Source organism: Mustela nivalis (genome assembly GCF_964662115.1).
Source record: "Mustela nivalis genome assembly, chromosome: 9".
Taxonomy (NCBI): Eukaryota; Metazoa; Chordata; class Mammalia; order Carnivora; family Mustelidae; genus Mustela; species Mustela nivalis.
Genome location: NC_139028.1, coordinates 31,427,716 through 31,454,448, shown reverse-complemented (window position 1 = coordinate 31,454,448; position 26,733 = coordinate 31,427,716). Strand labels below are relative to the sequence as shown.

General features: G+C 50.0%; 1 protein-coding gene across 3 annotated transcripts in view; it reads right to left on the bottom strand.

Moving 5' to 3' along the window:
* Window positions 1-9,379: 9,379 nt before the first annotated feature.
* KCNJ5 (potassium inwardly rectifying channel subfamily J member 5) overlaps window positions 9,380-26,733 on the bottom strand; it is a 28,106-nt gene continuing 10,752 nt past the window's right edge. For 2 of the 3 annotated variants that reach the window (XM_082682791.1, XM_082682793.1), the window contains 2 exons: window positions 16,790-17,728; window positions 9,380-13,683 (listed from right to left, as the gene is read on the bottom strand). In XM_082682791.1, the coding sequence (XP_082538917.1) occupies window positions 13,361-13,683; window positions 16,790-17,726 (1,260 nt within the window). In that variant the 5' untranslated portion in view covers window positions 17,727-17,728 and the 3' untranslated portion in view covers window positions 9,380-13,360. Of the gene's footprint in view, window positions 13,684-16,789; window positions 17,729-19,137; window positions 19,941-26,733 lie in introns of all 3 variants that reach the window. The other variant, XM_082682792.1, reaches the window with a different exon arrangement.

The window sequence follows — 26,733 nt, the reverse complement described above, 5'->3', positions numbered from 1 at the left end:
GGATAGTTCTCATTGGTGCTGACAAGTTCTCACCTCGTGCATTTGAGGCCATTTTCTCAGTGCAATGAGACCTTGCTCAGCCCGTTGTTCAAGGCAGCCCAATCCTGAAATTTTGGGGATTTAAAAACTCTAAGGCAACACTTAACTGATGAAGGAAAAGAGTTGGTAGGTAAATCCTCAGCTTCCATTGGTGGGTCAATTATGAGCCAGTTTGGGTCTTCCAGGAAGAATAGGCTAAGACATAGTTAGACATGGGAGAGTTTTACAGAGGGTGACAGATAAATGGACTTTGAAGGCCAAGGCAGAGCCTGAAGACACCTGCAGCCAGAGGCTGGGAGATCATTATCTCCCTTTGCAAAGGACACTAAGCAACTGGCACTTGGTCGGGGGGCAAGCTACAGATCCAAGGCTTGACTGGAGGGCATGATGAGCAAACAGAAGGAGATTGGATTTTTGTTAATGGCAGAAGTTAGGGTCTACTTGAGTTTTCAGGCACACTTGGGACCACACTAATGGCCTGAAAAGGCCAGGTTGACTAGGAAGGTTGATGAGAACTGCAGGAGATGTCACTGTCACAGTGAACCTGAGACGGGCAAACCAAGGCCATCTGTCCCTGGGGCCATGTCAGAGCATTGTGAGCCCAACGTGGTCTTTCCCAGTTTCTAGGGTCACATCAGTGGGCACAGTCAATTCAGAAGAATCTGGGCCGTGGTTCTGCAGTAGCCCCATGTACCATTTCCCCCCTCCCCTGCCTTGAAGACAGTACTGTATTCCCAGGGCCAGGCTGCCACATGGCTCTAGCACATCCCCTTTGGGGCCAGACCTGGGTTCATGTTGTGCCCAGCTGAGCTGTCCTCCCTGTCTGTGTGCTAGGGCAGGTTCCCTGTCCCTTAACCCAACAGATGGTGGTGGTGGAGCAGGCAAGAAGATGAAATCCTGTCTTTTCGATGACTTCTGACATGTAACACCCGACTCCCTGCCTCTGATCTGTTCTCCTTTGCACAGGAGTCACCATGCTGGCGAAGATGGGCCTGCTGCCCAGCTATCCTGCACAAAGAGATCATGAAGCATGACTGGATTTGGTCTCAAATATGTACCACGTAAAATGCAGTGGTCAGTATGACCAACTCATAGGTCAGTTGGGAAATAGACACTGCAGAAAACAGCATAGAGTTTCCTCAAAAAATGAAAATGGAATTACTGTTGGATCCCATGATTCTACCACTGGGTATTTATTCACTGAAGAAAGAGAAAACACTACCTCAAAAAGAGACATGCACCCCTGTATTTATTGCAGTATTATTTACAATAACCAAGATATGGAAGCCCAAGTGTCCATCCATAGGGAGTGCAAGATGTGACACATATAGGTATGTATCTATGATGGAATATTACTCGGCCATAAAAAAGAATGAAATCTTGCCATTTGTGACAACATGGATAGACCTAGAGGGTATTACACCAAGTGAAATAAGTCAGACAGAGAAAAACAAATACCATATGATTTCACTCATATGTGGGATTTAAGAAACAAAACAAATGAACAAAACAAGAAAAAAAGAGACAAACAAAAAAAAAAATGGACTCTTAAATACAGAGAACAAACGTGGTTTCCAGAGAGCGGGTGGGGGGGGGTGGTGTTGAAATAGGTGAAGGGGATTAAGAAGAAGTACACTTATGATGAACTCTGAGTAATGTATAGAAGTGTGGAATCACTCTAGTGTGTACCTGAAACTATATAATACCAGCTGTTAACTATACGGTGAAAAAAGGGAAGAAAAAAAGAATATCATGACATCAGGTAAAATCCTTGTCTCTTTATAGGTGTCCCAGAAGAAGAGAGAGAGAAAGGGATGGAAGATGTATTTGAAGGAGAACACCAAGATTATGAATTAATGCTCACTGAGGATTCTAGAGGGGTGTGTGTGTCTTGCGCATTGGTGTTGTAAACGTGTGAGTGAAAACATTACCATATATTGGACTAGTTTGTGAATCTTGGCTGAAGGATTTTGCTGCAGACACCTGAAGCACAGCTTCTTGAGAATGGAGGAGTCGTGCTGGATGAACACTTTGGAAATGAAAGTCATGAGACACGAAGACCATCCTTAAGTGAACAAAACAAACGCAGTGGAACTCTGGAACAGTTCATTGGAATTGCAGCTGAAGCTGCTTCTGGATTGTTTTCCAGAATATGCTATTGTAGGCACAATTACATGAGACTGGGATGAAGTGAGTGGGGGGACAGTAATGCGAGAATCAACTCTATTAACTATTGATGAATTTTCCCAACTCTGGGTAATTCCTTAAGTTTTCCTCCCTGGGATCTCATATTGATAAGAAGCCAGTAGCTTCATTCCATATACCTTTCTGCCCACCAGCTATGTCATAGGAGTCAACTGTCTTTCCCCCAATTGATATGAAAATGCAAATCTGTAAAGAGAATATGGAAATTCACTCTTTCAAGCTAGCTACATGTCAGACATCCTAATAGAAACCAGCAAGATGACATCAAGTTTAAAGGAATGCTTCAAAAGTGGAAATAAGGCATTTAGATGGGCAATGGAAGTCAAAAGAAACTGTAAAGCTACAAAGCCAAAAGAACTAATGAGGAGAGCAATTCAGAGCGATCTAGATCATGTGGCATTCAGGAAGAAAGTAGGCCATATTCAGAAGGAAGAGAAGAAGGTATTAGAGTGAATCCCCAAGAATCCTCTTGTCCAAGGATAGGTCCTCTTGTCTAGCCATCCTGGGGCTGGGGTGCCTGGGAGGGAGCAGCTCACTGCAGGAGGGACTTTGAAGGATGCACTCTGCCCGGGGTGGCTAACTGAGTGCTTTCTCATGTTGCATGATGTTGCTGTTTTCACCTCATGACTCTTCCTCCAATTCATTGTTCAGCATCTCCTCAGTACCTCAGAGGCTCTAGAAGCATGAGTTGTGTTTGTCTCTGGGAGGGTCTGTCTGAATGATCATCTCTCAGGGTGCTGGAAGGCAGGGAGGCATCATGAATTCCTTCTCTAGTTCTTTTGCAGACCTTCCTCTCCAGCCCACCGATTAAATGAAGGAGTTCCTCCAGGATCAGTCTTCTCTCTCCATGCTCTCTCTTCAAGGACGATCTCATCTGCAGACTCAGCTCCATTTCCCACTTATCTGCTGATGACTCTCAAACTCAGAGCTCTTCCTGTTCTCAGCCTCTGAACTCCAGATTTATATATTCAAATGGTGATTTTTGAGTGTCCTCAGATGTACCTCAAATTGAACAGGCAAATGCAGAGATTTGGTCTGCAAACATACCCATACCAGCCTCGCTCTCTCCACTGTCACCACCCAAACTCACCTCCACTCCAGTGCAGCGAGGCTTAGGGGATGACCCGACCATTTATCTGCTTCTGCAGCCAGAGGCCCGGGCATCCTGAAGGACACCCCCAGAATCCCATCATTCTATTGATGATTTCCTCCTGCATTTTCCCAAAGCCATCTACATCTCCTCAACTCCACTGTTGCCTCCTTAGACCAAGTTACCAACATTTCTCACCCAATTGGCCTCCCAAAGCATTCTCTGGCCCATTCTGAGCCATTCTCTATTCTTCACCAGATAGGTATTCTAAAAAATACAAGTCTTTTTGGTGTGTTCCATTGCTCTTAACATTGAACATCTGTACCACCTCAGCAGCCTTGGTTCTCTGCTGTCCTCCAGCCCTGGCCCCCAGCACTTTCGCTTCTATGCCCTCCCCCACATCATTCTCCTTCTCTAGCAATCTGACTTTTAAAGCAGTGCCCACACTGGGAGGGCTTTATTCACTCCCCCCGCTTCCACCTTGTGATTAAGCTTTTCCCATGCTTCAGACCTCAGCTCAAGTGCCACTTATCCAGGTCTGGTAAGTTCCACTGTTAGATGCTTTTAAAAATTGTCATTGCACCATATCTCGCTCATGGATGGGACTAGCCGAAGCTGAAGTTTGCAGGATATGTGAATTTAGTCCATTAATGCTAGTCTCCCCACTGGAATGTAAGCTCCTCCAAGATAAGAGATGTGCCTCTTTTGCCCACTGTTGGACTGCCATCCCAAGCACAGTGCCGGGTCCACAATGTTCTCACCTTCTGTCAAGGATGCCCCACTGAGGGTTGCTCAGAGATGGGTGGATGGGAAGCCCAGACTGCCGCTTCTGGAGGGTTTCCTGCAGCAGACTAAATTTCCAGTTGGGAAATGCTGCCTCCCTCTGGCCATGTGCAGTGATACGGGCGAGTGAGGGCTGTGGGGGAACTGCAGGACCCTGGAACTGCATCAGGACAGGTAACTTTTCCCCAGGTTCATGGTGAATGGCTGTGATTCCTTTTTGTTTGTTTTATTTTGCTTTTTCTTACTTACAGCATGAAAAACATCCTGGGAACTGGGTTCATAGTTGGAACAAGGGATGCAACCCATACCCATGTTTTAGCCAGGAGAAACTCAGTAAAAATCTCCCCAATACCCAGACTTGTTCTCTGCATGCTGTGAATTCCACACATCACAGAGGGTAAATGGCTCAGTGTTCACGGGGAAAGGTTTTGCTGGTCGACCAGTTCTCCATAGATTAAACCGAGGAGCATGAATTATGAGTTGACAGTAGAGGATCTGAAGGTTTTGCCTGGAATTGTCATTGTGTTTTAATGGTGTATTTAAAGTGTATAAATTGTGAATACTGATTGGATGGCAAATCATTGATTTTATTTTACTTTTTATATTTTTAAAAGATTTATTTATTTGAGAGAAAGAGAGCGAGAGATCGTGTGCACACGAGCAGGGGGAAGGGCAGAGGGAGAGAAAGAGAGAGAGAATCCCAAGCAGAATCTGTGAAGGGCTTGGAGCCTGACGAGGGGCTCGATCTCCCAACCCTGAGATCAACCTCAGCCAAAGTCAGGAGCTGGACACTTAATTAACTGAAGCAGGTCATTGATTTACAGACAAAACCTGCATTTTGAGTCTTTTCTTTCAATAATTTTTCATGAAAATATCCATGTATTTTTGTCTGGTCCTCTAGTAACCAACAACATGAGCATTTGTCTGTGTCTATGAAAGAGATTAAGACAGTTGGTCAGTGAGGCAAGTCAGAGCCATCAATCTGAAACTCTCCTCCAACGCGGCTGCAGGCTTCCACAGGCAGAGACCACTTTTTCCTCAGTTCTGCTTCCCCAACTGGCAGGATGCTCGGAGTACAGAAGGTGCATATAGAAATGTGCTGAATAAGTGAGTGAACGGTTGTGAGTTCAGTCTGGCCTGGAAAGATGGCCTAGAAAGACCTCTGGGGACAACCGATTTCCTCTGTCAAAACCCTTCTCCTGGACCTTTCCACCAGAAAAGGTTTCTGTTTGTTTTGTTTTTAAAACAACCTTGTTTTCATATGTGGAGGGGAAAGGAAATGGTAGGTTTAACCTGGATGGGGGGAGCTAATATCCTTGGAGGAGCCCACAGAGGGGACATTTAGAAAGCAACAAGAAGCATCCAGCAGTGGAAGGTAGGAGGGAGGGAGAGAGTCAGAGGCCCAGATCCCATGACTGAGCCTGGGAAGGGGGGTTATGAAGGGGGAAACGGAGGAAAGTGGCATAAGAGCTTGATTTCTTTTCTTTTCTTTCTTTTTTTCTTTTTTGTTTTTGGAGATTTTATTTATTTATTTGACAGACAGAGATCACAAGTAGGCAGAGAGGCAGGCAGAGAGAGAGAGGGGGAAGCAGCCTCCCAGCTGAGCAGAGAGTCCGATGTGGGGCTCAATCCCAGGACGCTGAGATCATGACCGGAGCCGAAGGCAGAGGCTTAACCCACCGAGCCACCCAGGCGCCCCTGAGAGCTAGATTTCTTTGAGTGCCACACAAAGCAATCCCAGTTTTCAAGATGTTATACACAGTGTCACACACATGGATAGTGCCTTACAGAATGAAATTTTCTTTTTAAAATGAAAACTTTAAAACCTTTGAAGAGACCAGTTTTCTCTTTCACATGCTGCCGGGAAGCGTTGCAAGGCAAAGAGCCTGTTATGTACTTGAAATGAATGTGGAATGAGCTGTCAAAGTCAGCGCCATACAGCAGCAAAGATTCTTAAGTAGCCGAAAGGCAGCTTGACAACCCCTGTAGGTGGCTCTGTGACCGCTGCTGGGCAGGCACGGGGTAAACGGCAGCAGGTGGACATGGGTGTGGTGTGTGGCCCTTAAAGGATCCTCGCACAATCGGATCAGTGTCCGATGCCCAAGGGATGGGCCATGATACCTGGAATGGATTTATTCAGAACGGCTCCGGAGTAGTACTGCGTTTACGACTTGGAAATATTTATAGAGTCGAGTCAGCTGTGGCTTTGGAGTGCAGCCAGCCTGAGCAGCTCAGAAAGCATCCCACGGTGGCTGATAAACTGTGACCCCCTGGGGAATGACAGGACCGCACATCTGAGCCCGTACCATCTCGAAATAGAACCGTGTCCCGTCGGGCTGCCCCTCTGACAAAACCCTTCCTGTTGCTTTCCACTGTACTTGGAAGGAAGCCCACACGCACAGCCAGGTCTCCCAGTCTGACATGGTCTGAGCTCTGCTTCCCCTCCCCCCCACCCCACCCCATGCTGCAGCCACCCTGGCCTTTGTCCCCAGCTTCTGCCACCTCAGGACTCACACACCTGCTTGTCCCTCTCCCACCACTTTGCCTGATGAGTTCATTCCCCCTCCCATCCAAGTCTCAACTCCAGGGCACTTCCTCAATGGAGGCTCCCAGCGTCCTTCCTCAGGTGTGCTCGCCCAGACTAATTCTCTCATTTGTGTCCTTTCCTGTCTCTCCCTGTGCTCCCCACAGGACAGCGGAGTCCATGGGGCAGAGCAACCTGTCCGGCTGGGTTGCTGCCGAGTCTGCAGTACCTGTGCCTCCTATGTCTGGCACGTAGAAGGTGCTCGATAAATTTCTGTTGAATGAAGGAATGTGTAGGAAAACTGAGGCAATGGAAAGTGAGAGAGCCCCTGGACACCGTGTGGAGTCAGCTGGCATGTTCTGCCACGAGCTGGCTGTTGAAATGTCTAACCGCGCTCCCTCAGAGCCTGGAGGGAAGTTATGTTTAGGAATAAGTTGCAGGTTCTCATGCCATTGGGGCTGAGATGCTGGGACACACATAAAACAGGAATGGGTCCCCCTCTCCAGGACTCTCTCCTTCCCTAGGGAAAGACAGTGAGGGCCCCTGAAGATGAGGTGTGTGCACAGGGCAGAATTCTAGTCTGGAGCTTGAACTGAAGAGGAAGGAGGGTTGGGAGTGCATTGGACACCGCCCCCTCCCCCCCCCCCCCCCCCCCCGCCTCTATCAATCAGGGAGCGGTCGGGTCCCACCAACACCCTTCCCCTCCTTCCTGTTTGTCCTCCAGGAGCTGCCCCAGCAGCCCCTGGCAAGGAGAAGAGGTGGGAGGTGAATTCCTGAATGGCCATGGCTGAACACTTCTTCAGGTTGGGAGACAGAGCAGGTAGCGCACAGGCGTTCGGATCCCCGCAGGGCTGGCCGCAGTGGCTCCCACAAGCATGTTCATTTCAGAGGCGACCTGGAACGTGGCAATGACATTCAGTGTGTGCACACAGAGGGATCCTGAATGCACGTCCCTGTCACCTACTTTCTACTGCCAACAGCCTCACCCGGCTCAGCCCTAGATGTTTCCACACACACTGTTGCCACTCTATAAAGAAGGAAGCCCAGAGCATATGCGAATGCACCCAAATTCTCATTAATTCCTCCCCGGTGATTTGGGATTTCTGCCTTCACTGAGAAAGCTGAGGTTATTTTAGTATCAGCTTCTGAGTAGAAGTAAATAATCTCTTAGAGAAAAAGCAACGTTTCAGTTTTCGAAACTCCTCCCTGGACACTTATTTGCCATAAAGAAGTCATCGTGCCTTACAGCTGGCATCTAGAAGAATCTAACGGAATGGCCAGGCCACGGGCCTCATGTAGGTCCTCTGCAGCACAAAGACTGGGCCTTCTGGGCCAGAGCGGGTTTTCTGAGGGTAATGTTCAGGTTTTTGCTCTTTTCCTAGTGATGTGTGTCTAATTCTCCTTCCCCAAACTGGTGTCGAGGCTTGATTGACAAACTGCCCCTTGAGGGATCCACTTCTTGGCACTGGACATCGCGTCTCCTTTCGGATACTGAACAGTACTGGAGTGTGGTTCCCCAGCCAGAGGCCATTCGCACAGGCAAACAGCCAGCCGTTCCCAGAGCTTCCTGACCTCAGCGTGTGGTTTCTATTTGCCACCACCACACCAGGAAGGCTCTTCCCCTCTTTGACCCAGGGCTAATTTGGAGACCCTGCACCCCCTTTGGCCTAGGCCACAGGGACTAATCTGCTTCTGCCTTGCTGTAGCCTGGATGCTTGTGTGGATCCCCAAATTCACGTGTTGGAATCTTAACCCCCAATGTGATGCTAACAGGAGGTGGGCCGGTAAAGGGGAACTAGGCGTCTGTGAACCCTCACCAGACACCCAATGGGCCCTCACCAGACACCCAATCAGCCAGAGCCTTAATCTTGGACTTCTCAGGCTCCAGAATGGTGAAGAACGTGTGTGTGTTATTTAAGTCAGCCAGCCCATAGTATTTTTGTTACAGCAGCCTGAGTGGCCCTGGACAGACCTGGGGGCCATGGTCTGGCCTCCCCACCAGATGTGGGAAACGCTCCCATGCACGCCAGGGCCACTGGGCCCTCCACAAGTAAAAATATTGCTCCTTGTCTTATATGAAAAAGATGGGGGATTATTAGATGGGGAACAACCCTGGCGAGTTGTTTTACCCTTTCAGAATGGTTTGAGGGAGGAAGCTTCAGTCAACCTCAACAGTTGAAAATCTCAACTGTTCCATTCCCCCTGGACTGACCGAACTGGAAGAGAAGCCGATCAGTCGCAAACCCTCTATGGCTAATGACATTTTCAGCAGAAACTTCTGGGCTTAGCTTGAAAAATCTTGAAGCCCTGCGCCAATGTTAAATATCACAGCTTCCTCTGCCCGGGCCCCATTGTTCAGCAAGAGCTAAAGTTTTGCCAATTAATGCCGTGAATGTAGACTGCCAGTCTTGGAGCTCCTTACAGAAGATCTTGTAAAAGTTATTCATTACTGAGGCAATGGAGATTCTGAATATTTAACACTAGCGCATGTGTGAAAATGATTTGGGGAGAGGGAGTGAATGATCTAATATGAGAACTCACGCTGACCCCAGGTCTGGCTCGCCTCAATCCAGTCCCTTCCCCACCTGTGCCCACACTCTACCCCAAAAGCTACTCTAGATACCGATGCTGCATTTTTAGACGAATGAGAACAAGAAGGACAAGCTTGCTTGTCCTTTGCCAGTGACTTTGAACCAGAAAACAGTAGCCATCTATTTAAAATGGGAAAGAGTGCTCTGTAAGATCAAATCTACTTTATTGGATATTTTTTTTTTTTTTTTAAGCAGTGCCAGGGAGTTCTCTTTAATAAGAAGATTGACAAATCCTACACAGGGAGAAAGAGATTTGACACAGCAGTTTAAGGAGATGTTGTTAGCAAAAAAAAACAAGCCAAGCAGAATAAGTGACTTCTTCTAGAAAGCAATAATTCCCCATTTAATCTCTTTTTACAGCTCATTAATTCCCTAGGCATCAGAAAAAGGTGTTTTCCAATTATCCTGCCACCGGAGAACATTGCTGGTGAATGGAAGCTGAAGGTCCAGAGCACAGCAGAGAAATTAGTGATCTGAAGAGGCGGGGCTCTCCTTGCTCCTGCCCCAGCCAGGAGATGAGCTGGAGGTGGGTGCTAGGCACGCTAATGGCCTCTCTGTATTTGCTTGGGAGGTGCTTGGCTCGCAGGTCCCGCCTATTACCATCTGTGGTCTTGAGCAAACAAACTAAGTAAGCTCTCTGCACCTTGCTTATCTCATTGGTAATAAGGGGTCACTAAGATCTTCTCTATAGCGTTTGAGAACTAAGGGCAATCACCCAGATGGTGTGCCTAACCCACAGCTGGGCACACAGCAGGTGCCCTGGAAAGGGCACACATGCAGAGAGAGGTTCGGGGCATCTTAGGAGACCACAGGCAGCTTTGTGTAATGTGCATTTTCGTTTTTGGCAATTTCAGTACAGAAATTTCCAGTTGCTGTTGTTGTCATATGGAACACGTGGAGGAGGCAGGCTGGAAAGTGAGGCCCCAGGGTTAAGGACTGTGAAAGAAGGTGCCCAGTTGTTACAGATGGTGAGCAGAGTGGGGGTGGGGCTTCTCCCCAGACAGACACGGGCTTTTTCCTCCTCCAGCAAGGTCAACGACTCAGGCCAGGATCTTATAGCAGCAGAAGGAAATGACAGGACATGGGTTCTGGTCACACAAGGGTGGCCTCTAAAGGGGAGAGTCACGGGCAATACCACACTCTACCTGGCCTGGAAACAGGGTCCTGGGCGACACTGTCAATCTTATCATGTGTCCCACTCATGGGGGGAAGAGAATTAGTGGCAACTTACCTTCTTCTGAGTTCTCGGGGTCTCCTCCCCTGTGGGGGATGATTTCAGAGAGAGAGGTCTTGGACGCTAAGACAGGCAGTTAGTTCCCAACACCCTCAGGGTTGTGAGATCTCTCTTTGGGATCTGGGAGATGTTGAAGCCTGTAGGACTTAGCAGTGGGCTCACCTTACAGACTGGCTTAGCTCAGTACTGTAACTCATCAGAAGTGAGAGGTGGGCTCAGCTCACTCTGTAGCTCACTCTGTAGCTCAGGGCCATGACCCACACGCAGCTCTGGGGCCCACTGAAACTCGGGTCCAGACTTGGCATATAGGAAGTGCATGTTTACACAAGAACTTCCAGAAAACTACCCGAAGGATGTTTCTAACTTCCGTGGTATCAACCCGATATGAAGAAGGATCTCCTTGGCACATGAAGGGCAGTCTTCCTGTGTTTGAATTTTCATGACAGAAAGCAGCTAATATGATTAATCCCAGTCATGGGGGCTCTGACTTCTCAGGGAAGGAGTGGAGACCTCATCTGCTTCCCTAACCTCTACGGCTTCCGCAGCTGGCGGAGACACAATAGGGCCTGGGTTCATGGAGGCCGCCGTGGAGTTAGAGAACTGGAGAGTGGCTCACTGGGCCAGCTGGGGGATGTTTCAGAAGCAGGTGTGAAGCAGGCCCTAGGCTCCTGTCAGCTGCAAGCGTACTTCACCAGGGGTGTCCCCATCCCTGCTTAGCTGCCTGACTGAAGGCTCTAACCCGCAGGCACTAACGGACTTTGACTAAGGCCGGTTTTAGGTCTGGCTGGAAGTAGGGGTGGCGTGCGAAGAAATAGACCCCCAGAGTTCCGGTTCTAGCTCCTCCCTCCTCAGCTCTAGCTCCTCCCACCCCAGCTGTAGCTCCTCCCACCGCAGATGTAGCCCCTCCCACCCCCAAGTCGTCCCATCTTCATAATGGACCTCCCTCCGAAGATGCCTGATAGCGTGCAGTTCCCTGCTTTGGGGCTCGAGGCTGCCTGCTTCCCCTTTCCATGAGGGCAGGATTCCAGTACATTCTCCATTCCCTCTGGCCCTGTTTCTCAAAGGAAAATGCCTGGAATCAGGATTCAGCCCCAGGTTCTGGGCAGGAGCAGCTTCGCTTTCCTCCCTGTGTCCCTGTGCCTCCTCTCGAGGTCCCGGCCAGGTGTCCAAGCACAAGGATCCCCTTCCTCTGCCTATGGCAGCCCCATGAGGGGCAGTTCCCCACCGCACGACCTAGAACACCCAGCCTCAGGGAATGTGGGCCCGAGATCCCAAAGCTGTCCCCTTCTCTCGGCCTTAACTTTCTGTCTCCCTCCGGTGCAGCTCTCACTCCCAGGGAAGGCACTTTGTAGCAAGCAGGAGAATGCTTCCATTACCAAAGGCCAGCTGAGAGCTATGAAAATCCTAGTTCTGGGGCTCCATAATTCTGTGGCCAGGAAACATTTGAGAGCTCTGTCCGGGTTTAGGTCGGCTAATCAGGAGCCTGTCGCCGCAAGACATAACAGACACGCCTCATTGGCGTGAGTCTGCCTGTCTGCCTGTCCACTTCCTGGGCCTCCAGACTGGAAAAGAAAAGCCATCTGCAAGTTGTCCTTCTCAAGGTCCTCCTCTGCTCTTTTCTCTTTTCTCTCGAGGGTCCCGGGCTTCCCAATTCTCCCACGGATTGCCCTCACCCGTTCTTCCCTTCCTCCTTCTCCTGAGACCTCACCCGGGCTCTCCTGGCCCAGCCAGCAGGCAGGAGGCCCAGGGGTTTCTCACCTGGGTCTGGAGGCCAGGTCACCCCGGGCCCCCCTCGCTGTGCCTCTCCCCAGACAGGAGCATGGAGCCTGAAGTCAGAATGTCTCTGCAGTGACTGGTGCAGATGCTTATTTCAAACATTTAATTCCTCACCCCTCTGTTCTCCCTGCTCCTGGTTTCAGTTCTGGCCGGCTCATCTTGCCTTTGGAACCCCAGCTTTGTTCCTGGACCACACCCCTGGCTGAGGCGGTAGAAGAGGGCTACGGTGAAGGCTACGAGTACTTTGAGATTCTGGGACCGAAAGTACCAGAAAGGAATGGGCTGCTGGGCTGTCCGACAGCTGGGAGCCGTGGGCCCCCTGTGCGGTCAGGCATGGCCAGGATGCAGCCAACGACAATGCCACATGTGCTCGGAGGTGTGCTGTGACCCAAGCCACTGTCTGAGGGTCACTCAAAGGAGATCGGCTCTCTGGTAGGCTACACGTGACACGAGGGACACAGCATAGGAGATGCACAAGCTTCATGGATGAGAACAGATCATTCCTTCTGGGCCTTGTCCTCCGTGGCTCTCAGGAAAGGGACGTGGGTGTGGGAGCTGAGAGGCATTGCCTGCCTGACTCGCGTGGACCTTGACTGTGAGGTCTGTGAGCTCATCCTGGGACCAGGGGATGGCATTTCTGGGCAGGCAGAATTTCTCCCCGCGGAGCCCACAGTAAGCCTCAGGGTGGTGGGAGTGAGGGGCAGAGGGGGACGGCCCTCTCCACGAATCAGCCCTGGAAGGAGAGCTGCAGATCAGTCTGTGAGACCCAAGGAGGGAGGGGATCCCAGCCTGTGGGCAGAGGGACGTGTGTGTGGAGACAGAGGCCACCCTGTGAGGAACCCCATCCCGGCCTGGCCCTGAGCCACGCTGATGGAAGCTGGGAGGGAAGAGGCAGCACGGTCTCAGGGGCCCAGGCCAGGGGCCACCTGTTGAGGGAGGCATGAGCTGAGACATTCCAGGATGGGATATACTGTTCCTCCCCACAGAGCCTATGGCTCCTGGTGACACCACCACCCCCCCGCCCAAACTCAGCTCCTTCACCCCCTCCTCCACTGGCTCTGCAGCGGGGGGCTGTGCTCAGAAGCCAGGGAGGGGAGGTCCTGGGGCAAGTACCATCCTCACACAGAGCCCCTGTTCTCCCGGGACCCACTCAGACCCTCAGGCTCATCCTCTCCCTCCTGCTCAGCCTCTGTATCAAGCTCTGTTTCAGCACAGCCCCCCGGCAGGGGAGGGCTCGGGAGGTACTGGAGGAGCCGGCCTTCCCGCTTCATCTCCGCCAGCTCCTTGGCACAGCAGCTGGGCGTGTTGGTCTCATACGTGTCGTGGAAGGTGTTGTAGTCCACCTCATAGAAACCCTTTTCCAGCGTGAGGACCGGCGTGAATCGGTGGCCCCAGAGCACCTCGGTATCCATGTAGGAGCTCCGTGCTTGGCAAGTCATGCCTGCGGGGACAGAGGGCATGGAGATTATGAGTGGCCACCACCAGCTGTCCATCGTCTGTCCGTCCGTCCATCCATCCACCAGCCAGCCAGCCAGCCTTTGTTGTACCTCTACTTGGGCTAAGCTCTGCGGAGGGTGAAAGCTGGGTAAGCTAGGCCTCACCCTGGAGGAGCTCTGGAGTGTGTCAGAGGCAGAAAATTAGAAACCAATGTGCAAGATTTTGGGGTAGCTTCCTAGAGATCAGAGTGGATAATTCTGGAATAGCTAGAGCCAGGGACATGTTTCCTGAGAACAACATTAAGGACTAGAAGATTGAGACACAGAAGAGGCTCCTGCCTCTTCAAGGGTTTGAATAAAGATAAATTCAGGTGGTGCGAATGTAGAGAAGCCGACAGTCTTGTAGGACACACAGGGATTGTTTTGGTTAGACGCGTATGGGCAGAAGCCACTCGCGCGTGCGCTCTCTCTCTCTCTCTCTCTCTCTCACACACACACACACACACACACACCTTGGCTCCTTGATTTCAGCATGCTCCAATGCCTCCGTTCCCTGTCCCCCCAGCCGTCACTGGCCTATGTTATTTTTAGGTGTTGCTTTCTCTCCAGGGAGGAGAGCAGCTTTGTTTATGGATGAGGAAGCCTCTGTGCTTGGGGTCACAGGAAAGCAGCTTGCTGATATCTAATCTTCTGGCCAAGGAAGGTACTGGCATGTGCTCTCAGGAATGAAGGAGAGGCCGGCTCCCACTTTCCAGGGTGGGCAATCTTTGGCAGGGGCCTTGTGCACACCACACCCAAGGGCAAGGCTGCTTCCCACCCATTTGTGCTCTGGTTCTGGGTACCCCCAAGGTGCCCCCCACACCGTGGGCTTGCAACCTGCCCCTGCTCCCAGGGTGTGGCCTGGGCTGGGCTTTCCCATGCAGTGCTCCCTCTTCACTGCCCAGCAGGGATGTAGGGGCCCCAAGCAGGGCACTGATCAGCCTAGACCCAGACCGGGTATCGGCAGGCTCGGGGGCCTCAGGAAAGACACCGGGATGGGACCTGCATGGGAACCCATGGGCCATATGTCCTGGAGGCCTTCCTGTTCTATTCACCCCTTGGGATGGGGCAGTGGGCCCCCCATAGCAAGGGACCCCACCTGTGTCCCTGGCAATCATCTTCGCATGCATTTGGGAAGGAAAGAAGCCCCTGGGCATTCCAGGCACCGTGCTTTACGTATGATTCTCCATCGAATCCTCTAACTCCCCCAGCGACCCCAGGAGATTTGCTGATAGTTAAGCAACTTGCCCAGACATACACCGGCAGGCTGTGGGAGAACTGCGTTTTCCCAAACTCGTCTTGAATCAGCAGTGCATGCTCGGCTCTGTAACGTCGCCACCAAGCCACAGAAGTCAGGGAGATAACAGATGTGGTGGGGGGTCTTTTTTCCTTATCCCAGGGCTACCCCCTGCACTCATGGGAGGAGAGAAGGTCATTGAGACAGGGCAGGTGACCTGTGGGTCATTGACCTTGAAGGATACTTAGGAAAGGGCCCAGTTCTGCTGGGTCACCACCTGATCCCTCTACGGTAGGTGGCAGTGAAGTCATGGGGGGCGTGCAAGGCACAATTCTCCTGTTTGTGACCACATCTCTGCCATGACCCTTGTTTTGTGGCCTCAGAGTGGTGCTCTTCCCCCAGACACTCAGCCAGTGTTCTGATCCCAAGCCCAGGACCAAGGGCAGCGTGACCTGCAAGCCCCCAGCTCTGCCACAGGCTTCCTGCCTCCTGACTGTCCTTGGCCCCAGGGGCTCCCTCAGCTGCCACCATATGCTGCCTGGCCAGGCTCCAGCTCCCAGCAGATGGCCAAGCAGCCCCCATCCGTGCCAGTCCCTGGAGCCTGTTCGTACCCCCAGCCATGTCCCTCAGGCTCCGGCCGAATGAGAAGGTTTGTGGAGGCCCCATCTGAGTTTCCCACGCAGCAACTACCTTCCCGAAAAGTGAGGAAGGCTTATTTGGTCATCTCTGTGATTGGGCCCTGAAATTTCAGGGAGCAGTGTGGTGTGGTAGAGAACACTCTAGACTCATAAGTGAAAGACATGACTCCAACACTGTCTCCACGAAGCTGGGTGATGCAGCGTCCGTGTCTGTTAAATGGGGTTGGTGGGGTTCTGCAGTGTCGTTGCAGGAACCAGAAAAATAGGTATCACTCCAAGCCTGAGCGAGGTCTACAAGTGCTCAGTCTACTGGGTGACCAGGAGAGAGGGCATAAGGAAGAGAAGGAATAAGAAGGAGGGTTCAGGGTTCTGCTGGAATGGGGCCTCGAACTTCCGGGGGCCCCGCACCAAGACCTTGGCCTTGAGGAATGGTGGAAATTCCTGGCTACCAACCGCCCATGAGAGTTGGCAGCTGAGCAGGGAGGTGTGGGGCTGGCTACTTAGAGGGCATTGGCTTGGGCACATGTGAATGCCGGTGTCCTGGTTTTGGCTTGTTCCCTGTCCATTCAGCCAGCCTTCCACAGGGAAACCCAGGGACAGCCTTCTCCAGGGTGGAGGCAGCCAGATGAGCTGGACACCACCAAGTTCTACTGTGAGGAAGCCTGTGCACCCTAGTTCACTGTTTTTCTCAAAGCTATCTGATCATGGACCTCTTTTTGGGTAGACACATGCCCCAGGATGGGGTGTGACAGAGTAGCCTGTTGAAAGCAAGGGCCAGGTTGGGGCCCCCTTCCTTCACCGGTATCCTAGCTCTACGACTTGTTCTTGGACAAAAGTAGACCTATAACTTGCTGGTCTGTGCCTCTGTTTCTTTATCTGTAACCTAAGGAACGTCATCTCACTGAGAGTGGAAAGGCATTAAGTGCTCTCTAGGGACGCCTGGGTGGCTCAGTGGGTTAAAGTGTGACTCTCTATGTTTAAAGTTTAGAACTATGCACAGGAACTAGAGGGTTCAGTATACATTAACTCTTGTTATTACTCTATGTTAATTGAGTAATGATACCCCTCAGATCACAGTTAGAGATTGGGCTGGTTGAGAATCCCAGGATTCTTAGGCACCAACTTGAATCTTCTAGTCCTAGTGCCCTAAACTCCCAGGATGTGGGAGGGTTCTGTGGCCAAGATAAAGTGTCTTACCTGTTGCCTCCACCATCCCTTCTAGAATGACCACAACTTCAAATTCCTCCTGATCCAGCTGGGCCCGAGACATCTCCCAGAAAGGGCTCTTCTCATTGATCTCATGGGAGATGATGAGTGGAGACACCAGGAAGAGACGGTCATCCCCAGTGTCGAAGCCCACGTTGATGTCCGTCTGGTTCAGGGGGATGAACTCCCCTTCTTTGGTCTGCCGGGACTTGATGAGCTTGGCGCGGATTGAGGCCTCCACAATGTGGGAGTTGCGAAGGTCCCCCACCCGGAACATGAGACAGAGCTTCTCGTCCCGCATGGAGATGACCGCGTTGTTGGAGAACATGAGGGTCTCTGCTCTCTTCTTTGGCTGACTGATCTTGACAAACATGCACCCCACCATGAAGGCATTGACGATGGAGCCGAGGATGGCCTGGACCAAGAGAAGTATGATTCCCTCTGGACACTTCTCTGTGATCACCCGAAAGCCATACCCGATGGTGGTTTCAGTCTCGATGGAGAACAGGAAGGCAGACACAAAGCCACTGAGGTTTTCAACACAAGGAATCCACTCTTGGTCACCAACATGGTCCAGATCACCCCGGATGTAAGCAATCAGCCACCAAATGAAACCAAAGAACAGCCAAGTAACGGTGTAGACCATGGTGAAGACCAGCAGGTTGAAGCGCCATTTGAGGTCCACCAGGGTGGTGAAGAGGTCGCTCAGGTATCGGTAGGTTTCTTGGACGTTGCCATGGTGAACGTTGCACTTGCCACTCTTTTCCATGTAGCGCTGGCGGGGCTTCTTGCCTTCTGCTAGCAGGCGAGTGCGGTCGGTGGCGATGGGGATGTAATCGCGGGCCTGTTTGGGAATCTTCTTCGGGTCCCTGGGAGTGACTCCAATCTCCATGTCCTGGTTCATAGCATTCCTAGAATCGCCAGCCATAGCTGGGATGCGTTGAGTTAAAAAAGACATCATCAGTGAAGGGGACTGTGTTGATTCACTGAAACACAAGACTTCAAGATCACACCTGCCTCTGTGCTCTCCAAGGCCCTCATCTAATGCACAGTGGACCCGACAGCAGAGTCTTCAAGGGCAGGCACCATTTTTAAAAAATATTATTTGCTTGTTTCCCTGGCACTTACTACAGATTCTAGCATACAATAGCAGCTCAATAGTAGTTTGTTGAATGGATAAGTATGCAGGTGCAAAATACACATGGCATTGAAAGGATTTAAGAAATCTGGGAGAAATTCAAAAAGATGATAACCACAGCAATTTATTAATTGCCTGCTCTAGTCCATGCAATACACACAGACTGTCACTTGTTATCACAGCACCCAGCTGGAGCTGGAGCTTGATCTCCAGTAGGTAAACACTGAGGGCTTATGCATCGTCTTTATTTCTAGGAGTCTCTCCTCCTCTGTCAGAATGTAGGCTCCATGGGGCACAGTGGTGTCTGTTTTGTTCTCTCATACATTATTCCAAATACCCTGAGGGCACCCCGGGACATCTGTGTACTCAAAAAGCACTTGTTGAATAAATGAATGAATAAATAAGAAAATAAATGAGAGTCCGAAAGAGGTAAGTGGTTAAGCCATAACCTGGGCCATCAGACACTCACATGGCAGAGCAGATAGCTGGATTCTTGCTCACGGGGCCCAGAGCCTGTGCTTTTTTCTCTTTATAGCTCCCTGTCTCCTTCCTTTATGTCTCAGTTCTTAGCAGCAGACAGAAAGAAAAAGGCAGCGAGTGTCTGATTCACCATGTGGTCACTCCTTCTGTCTGAAGGGGGAGTCTGTGGCTGTCTGAGCCCTTACTAATATGACAGATCGCTGTGTAGACCCACCATTAAAAATCTTGACACAGTAATTCCCTGTCCTCTAAAAAAATGAAATGGACAAGATATTAACACTCCTAAGGTTTTCAAAAGGGCCGTAAACTTCTATGTGGAATCAAACGCAAACAAATGAAAGCCAAACTCAGAGAACAGATCGGTCGTTGCTAGGGAGAGGGTATACCAGGCAAGCAAGGTGGGGAAGGTGGTCGCCAGGTACAAACTTCTGGTTGTAAACTAGGTCCTGGGGATGTGATGTATGGCATGGCAGTTAGAGTTAACAGTACCATGCTGTCTATCTGAAAAATACCAAGAGTAGACCTTCAAAGTCTTCATCACAAGAAGAAAATTGTAATTATATGCAGTGCCAATCTTAACTAAATTAATTGTGGCAATCATTTTGCAAAATACACATATATCAGAGTCATTATGTTATACACCTTAAACTACTAGAGCGTTTCATGTCCGTTATCTCAACAAAATATCTCAATAAAAAATAACTTTGAAAACAGAATGTACCATGTTTTGGAGTTTATGCCACCCTTTAAAGAAACACCCACACATCTGGAACAGTCTGCTGTTTTTCTGATATTCTGCACACTCCCGTTGAAAATACTTTAAGATTCTGATGCAGCCAGGAAAGACCATGAGAATCTCCACAGCTAATAAGCTTATAAGCTCCACAGCTTGCATTTCTGAGCATTCACAAGCTGGCCCTGTGCTAAGAAATGTATATGCATTAGCTCATTTATATGAGCTCACAACAAAGGTATTAGAGCAGAAATGCCACACTCCCTCCAATCTTTAGGCAAAGACGAAGCTCAAGTAGTTACGTGGCCGAGTTAGGGTTTGAATCAAGGTTATCTGCTCCAGCCTGGGGTCTCAAGGTCCCCACCATATGATGGCTTGCAGACATCGAAGTTCTGTGGCTCCTGCTTAGACTGAAGAGGTGCTCACTCCAGAAAGTTCTATGAGCTTCTGATCCGGGAGGAATCCACCTCACGGGATGCTCTTACTCAGCTCTTCATCTTCACAAGCAGGCTTGTCTTCATTTCACAGGCAGCCCCACTCCCGGGAAACAGGGAACCTGGTAGAACTACCCGGTTGAATGTTCTATGAGCCAAGAGGAAGATCTCCCCCATCGTGAAAAGTCAGATGTTCCCTGCAGACCTTTCTCTTTGCTGCCTTGGTGGTTGTGGCAATTTCAAGGTAACCTTTAAAATACCGGATTGAAGGGTCATCCGAAGGGCTGTTTGTCTCAGACATCTCAGAATTTCCCATTCTGCATGGGGCCACCTGCTCCCCACTCCCTCACGTGGCAGCTACAAAGATAAATGAAACAAGGAGCAGGAGGCTTGGTGCTGCTTTGCAGAATCATAAACATGATTTTGCTCTGCCCCTGGGTCTGACATTGTTTACTGAGGACTCAGGGATGCCCAAAAAGGGTGAGAAATACTGCTGCTTCCAATGCCCTGGGGGATCTTCGGATCCCTGGGGGATCTAGGGGTCCAATGGGAGGGCTGTCCGTGGACTCCCTGAGACACTGGTGTTGGGCAGGGCGGGCAAAGTGCTGGCCAGAATGAGTCACTGGTTAGGGCAACTGGCATAGCACATTCTCCTGCCTTCAGCTCTTCCAGAAAAATAGCTTTCCTGCCGATTTTCTGCACTGTTTCCTTCTTTATTTTTAAAAATACTTTCATAGGTTCTCGTAGGAGAAAGCCTTGCACTGTACTAGAAACAGAGAAAGGTTTTCTAGGACACCTCAGTCAAGATCTGAGAATTTTTTTTGTGTCCAGCAGACAGGGAAAGGTTTCACTTCAGATTTGAAATTGGTATCCATCCTCCAAGTGTGCTAGAATTCTTGGCACAAGTAGTGTTTCCTCGCTCAGCCCAGGCTGAGATATGGGTTCTAGCTCAGCTTCCAAGGAACGTGTTCTGTGACCCAAGCAAAACCACTGTTCATTTTCTTTGCCTCAGTTTACTCTGTTGTAAACCCCAGATGATATTTTCTGCCATCCCAGCTCTGGGGGCTATTATGAGGATCGAGGGAAAGACTATATGAATACAAACATAGATATAAGTATAAATGTGAATATATACTCATAAACTCTCCTTGAAGTGGAATTTAGTGCAATATCCCATTAACTCCTATTTTGAGGATGAAGAGAGAGACCTAGAGCATCTAAGTCAAGTACCTAAAACACTAGTGGGCCACTTGCAAGGTCAGCAAGCTGACAGGTATAGACCCTCTCTGCCCCAGATTTCTTCCTAAGAGTAAATGAAATGCCCCCTCTAGAAATATTGGCCTCCGGTGCTGTGGGCCCATGATATAAAAATAATTTTCCAAGGGCAATGGAGATGAACTTTTCAATCTGATTTTCCAGATCTGATCTATTCCATTCACGTGCCCATTCAGCATTAGTTGAGGGATTGTGATCGTCCAGCTTCTGTGATAAGAGCTGGAGATTAAGCAGGAAATAAGAGGAATGCAGACCCAGACTTCGTGTAGCTTATAGGCTAGCACCGCTCCCCTTTGAGCCCAGGGCTCTGAGCAGAACCACCTATGGAGAGAGAGGCAGGGGGAAGGGCTTTGGGCTGGAGGAGGCAAGCCAGTGTGAGAGGTGCTCCCTGCTGGACCCGGGAAAGGCACCAATGGCAGCAAATCCCATTAAAGCTCATCAAGCCTGGCTGAGGCGGTTCGTCCAGATCATCTCCTGCGTCTGCTAATAGGAAGCTGGGCCCTGAAATGATTAAAACTCTTGGGAAGACGGAGCCCGAAGTCCAGCAAAGTGGTTTAAACTCTTTGATGTAGAAACACAAACGGAGAAAGAATCAAAAGAGGCAAAATCAAAGGAGGTTGTATTTTAGGTGATGCATGAGTGACTCTGACAAACTTTTACGTGGACCTCTATATCAAGACTTCCCAAACACCCCACCACACACACACAGTAAAGAAAGCCCTGTGTCATGGGGGTGATTTTTCTAGAAAGTAGGAGCCCGTGGACACAGCATCTTGATAGAAACTGCATTTGGAGGTCCAGCAGGATTTCTTGAAGGGAGCACTGGGCTGGGAGTCTTTTTTTTTTTTTTTTTTTTTAAAGATTGAGAGAGAGAAAGGGACTCTGCAAGGGTGTGGGAGAGGAGGGGCAGAAGGAAAGGGAAAAAGAATCTGAAGCAGGCTTCATGCTCAATGCCCAGAATGGAGCCAGATGTGGGGGTTGGATCCCACTCCCCAGAGATCATGATCTGAACTGAAATCAAGAGTTGGACGCGGGGCGCCTGGGTGGCTCAGTGGGTTAAAGCCTCTGCCTTCGGCTCAGGTCGTGATCCCGGGATCCTGGGATCGAGCCTTGTATCGGGCTCTCTGCTCTGCAGGGAGCCTGCTTCCTCTCTGCCTGCTTCTCTGCCTACTTGTGATCTCTTTCTCTCTCAAATAAATAAAATCTTTAAAAAAAAAAAAAAGAGTTGGACGCTTCACCGACAGAACCACCCAGGCACCCCTGGGACTCTTGTTTCAGACACAATTTCCTTACTGCTGAAATGAGGATGGCAGACATCCTTAATGATTTCTTCCTTTCTGTCTTATATTTCTGGGTCAATATCTGCTTCCCAGAGTTTTGGGATATAGGATGAGACTGGGATATGGGATAAGGCTGGGGTATGGGATAAGGGTAATGGAGGAGTATATACTCCTATCTCAGACTAGGTATTTGTATGCTGTTCTATAGGAATCTATATGGCTGTACTGGTTGTTAAACTATGAACACACTCTAAGGTGGTCACCCCAGTGCCCTCAAGGACCTTTAAGATGAGCAGGAAGTACCAAAGGTATTATCAAGGAAATACGTGTCAGGAAAGGCACATGCAGGATGGCAGAACTCAAAGATGCTCTCATGATTCCTGCCCCCAGAACTGGGGATAGGATACCACTCCCATGATGCTCCTATGGCATGGCACAGCTGGCTTGAAGAAAGGGAGACTGTCTGGGGTGAGCCAGACCTAATCAGATAAGCCCTGAAGGGGACTGGGTTTTCCCCTGAAGCAGTAGATTGGCTTTATGAGAGGAATGAAATGAGAGGGAGAGGCTCTTCGCTAGCTCTGGAGAGGGAGAGGGACACGTGGCAAGGAACTTGGGGACCTCTAGGAGCTGACAGCAGCACCCCCCGCCGTAACAGCCAGCCAGGAAACAGGGACTTCCTCCTCTGATCTCCAAGACCTAAATTCTGCCACAACCCCAGGAGTGTGTAGCTTGCTGACACCCGGAGTTTAGCCTTGTTAGGCCCTGAGCAGAGAACACAGTCATCTCATGCCTGGGCTTCTTATTTCAGAATCCTGAGCCGAAAACTGGGTGTTGTTCTACACCATTTAGTCTGTGGTCCTTTGCCAAGGCACAAATATAAGTCTAACAGAATAGAAGGGGCTAACCAGGTAGTAAATTGGAAGGCTGACTCTCACATGAGCGCCCATCTTCTGATTTCACCTTGAGATGAGGGAATTTCCAGAGAAGTTATTGCTCAAAGCCTCAGTTATTTTTCCTGCAAAATGGGGATCATGACGGTGCCAGCCAAGGAGGGTACCACAAAGACTGAAGGAAGGCGCATGCACAGTGCTGGCCGAAGCCAGTGTTCACTTTCCACCCAGGGCTGGAGTTGTGGGGATGGGGCAGGGAGGTTCAAGCAGTTCAGGGGCTCCTACTGTGGGTCAGCATCCTGCTTCCATGGCCTCATTTACTCCACGGGGAGGCACCGTCTTATTCCACGAAGAGGGAAACTGGGGGAGAGCTTAGATAACTTGCCCACAGTTGCACAGGGGCTGCAGAGATGCTCTCTCGAACCTGCAGTGGTTGCAATGGACAGAACTGCTGCTGGGAGAGGAGTTCCCAGCTGTGCCTGAAGAACTTTCTAAGAACTGTCTCACCTGTGGTCCTACACAGAGGCAGAGACTGTTCTGGTGCTAAGATTCTGGTCAGGCTAGATCCTCTGCTCCTCTCCTGGGTCAGGATGAGCCGCTTCCCTGAGCCCGGAGGCGGGAGCCATGGGAAGTGACCATGACAGGGGAGGCCCGGTGCAGCAGGGATCTGTGAGTCCCTAGACTTAGGGTAGGGGTGCCTGGGGCGTGGGGTTGGGGTTTCCCCGGGAGTCCAGCACAACCAGTGGGGGAACCCCAGCATCCCCCCTTTTCTCAGCAGCCCGCTGGAGGACAAAATGTTAGAAACTGCAATTCTGACCTCTGCCTTATAGTTTCCTGCTGGCTGCCGCAGCTGCCCTTTCTGATGGTGGAACCAGCAGCTGGAGAGGCTCGGAGGGGCCAGGGGAGAGCAAGACCACACAGGCTCCTGGCCCAGAAGCTCATGTCCGAGGCCCGTTTTGCCAAGGAAGGGTCGTCTGATGGCCCCAGCCCCCCGAACCTGTGTCTAAACCACGCTAATGGGCTGGCTCTGGCCAGGGGGTCAGTCCTAATTTCCTGGCTTTTGAAATTACCATCCTTTAAAAAACAAGACAAACAAAAACACCCCCCCCCAAAAAAAACAACCTTAGTGCATTTTGAGGTCTAATGGCTGAAGAACTCAAGAGTTATAAATCTTTAAAAAGCCATCGGCTATTTTCTTTTAAAGCCCAGTCATTTTGCAGCTGCCATTTGTTGTTATCAACTTGGGTGGGAACTTAGTCTTTAATTCCTGGATGTTTTGTGGTTTTATTTTTTGAACCCAAGTTCAGAAACTCTCTGGATGATAGCACATGGTATATTAGGTGTGCAAGGCCATTGAAAACTGCACCACAGATTCCTTACCTCCTTCCCTCCTTCTTTCCTTCCTCCAATCAGTGAACACCTGCTGTGATCCCCCCCTCCGCTCCCGCCCCCCCATCCCTCCAGTCACTGCAAGTTCTACTCTGCTGGGCCCTGGGGGCAGGAGGAGGTACAGCAGCACTTCGATGGCTCTCTTGTGCTTTCTAGTCACAGAGATCTTGTGAAAATGCAGATTCTGATTAGGTTGGTCGGGAGTGCTCTGAGTCTGCATTTTATCAAAGAGCTCCCAGCCGTGTCAAGGCTGCTGGTCCTCTGAGTAGCAGGGCTTCTCCACTGTGGATGCACATTGCAATCAGCCGGGAGCTGGACCCCATGCTGATGCCTACGCCCCATACCAGGAGACCCCGGCCCAGGGGATTCTCATAACAACTGATATTGTGTACCATGGCTGTATTTTCTGCTGTGGGGGTGTCCCGGTCTTGTGGGGACACACAGTCAGTGTGCAGGGTCAGTGCAGTAGAGAGTGATGGAAAGACCAAGACTAAGTTCTTACTTTGGCTTCACCAGGGCGAGTGAGGTAGGGTCAGGAAAGACTTGGTGGAGAAGGTACATGCTGAGTGCAGTGAGGGGACCCTCTTGCCGTGAGAAGCTCATGTACCAAACACCTGTTACGTGCCATCTCTGTGCTAGGTTATTTTTATGCAATGTCCCACTGAAGGCTTAAATAAGTCTGCCTCTGAGGTTATTGGTCCCTGGGGCTGTCAGAGGATCTGAGCCTTAGTGGGGGTCAGGCCCTGAAATGCCTGACCCAGGAAACCGCCAGAAAGACACACACCTGATCAGTACCATGATTCAGTTCATGATTTGCTGCCATGTTGCCTGACATGCCCAGGCTGCCTGGAGCCCTTTCCCTTTTCCTCCTGCAGGGGCTGTACCTTCCAGAGTACTTGCCTTCAGAGTGCTTCCTGCTGTGGCTTACAGCGGGTCCTTGATTTTTCTAATAGTGGCAACATTTGCCCCTCAGAGGCACTGAATTACTCCAAGGAGAGAATGTCCATATGTCCTGGCTAAGACCTGTTCAGGTGTAATCCCCGAACGCCCCTTCCACTCCCAGAAATGTCTGTGTTGATGAATGAATAAAGAAGATGTGGCGTGTAGATACAATGGACTATTACACAGCCATAAAAAAGAAATTCTGCCATTGGCAATGTTGTGGATGGAACTGGAGGGTATCATGCTAAGAGAAATAAGTCAATCAGCAATTGATATTACTCATATGTGGAATTTAAGAAACAAAACAGAGGAGCATAGGGGAAGGGAGGGAAAAATAAAATAAGACGAAATCAGAGAGGGAGAAAACCATAAGATACGCTTAATTATAGAAAACAAATTGAGGGTTGCTGGATGGGGCTGGATAGATGTGGCAACTGGGGGACGGACATAAGGAGGCACATGATGTAATGAGCTCTGGGTATGATATAGGACTCATGAACTGAGGGCGCCTGGGTGGCTCAGTGGGTTAAAGCCTCTGCCTTCGGCTCAGGTCATGATCCCAAGGTCCTGGGATCGAGCCCCGCATCGGGCTCTCTGCTTCGTGGGTCTCCCCCTGCTTCTGCCTCTCTCTCTGCCTGCCTCTCTGCCTACTTGTGATCTCTGTCTGCCAAATAAATAAATAAAATCTTAAAAAAAAAAGACTCATGAACTGATCTCTACCTCTGAAACTAATAATACATTATATGTTAATTAAGTTTAAATCTTTTTAAAAAGGGAAGAACAAAAAAGAAAAATAGAAATGTTTGTGTTTGGACAATATGGCCCCTTACAAGGAAGAGACAAGTACCCAGCAGCCGCGGATTCCGCTGAGAGCAATTCTCCTTTACCTGTTTTTTGATTCCAATATAAGCTCTTCTTAGACCTTCATTTTCAGATTTGTGATAGAGAAAAAGATTTTGAGAGATAAAATTCTCTTTATTCTGGGTAAAGCAATGATGTGAACACATAATTAGAACCAGAACTAGCTCTGGCTTTTGGGAACACAACGGGGAGTGATGGGGACAGAGGTGAGGTGAGCCGAGCACACGCGCCTCCTGACCGAGGTCGTTACTGTCCGGCCAGAGCTCAGGGCTGCCACGCAAGAATGTGGAGCTGCTGTGGTAAGACCTTCCTCTCTCTTTTTGCAGAAAAGCTAGAAGGAAAGACTTTTAAACCTGAAATTTTTTTTTCAACACTGACCATTAATTCAACTATTTTTGAACCAGTGAGTTTATCAAAGAAAGTATGTCTGCAAGTCCGCGTCAGTGTGTCGGCTGCCAATGTATACTTCAGGGTTCCTGGGTCAGAGATAGGCTTTTTCCTCACGTGGACAAG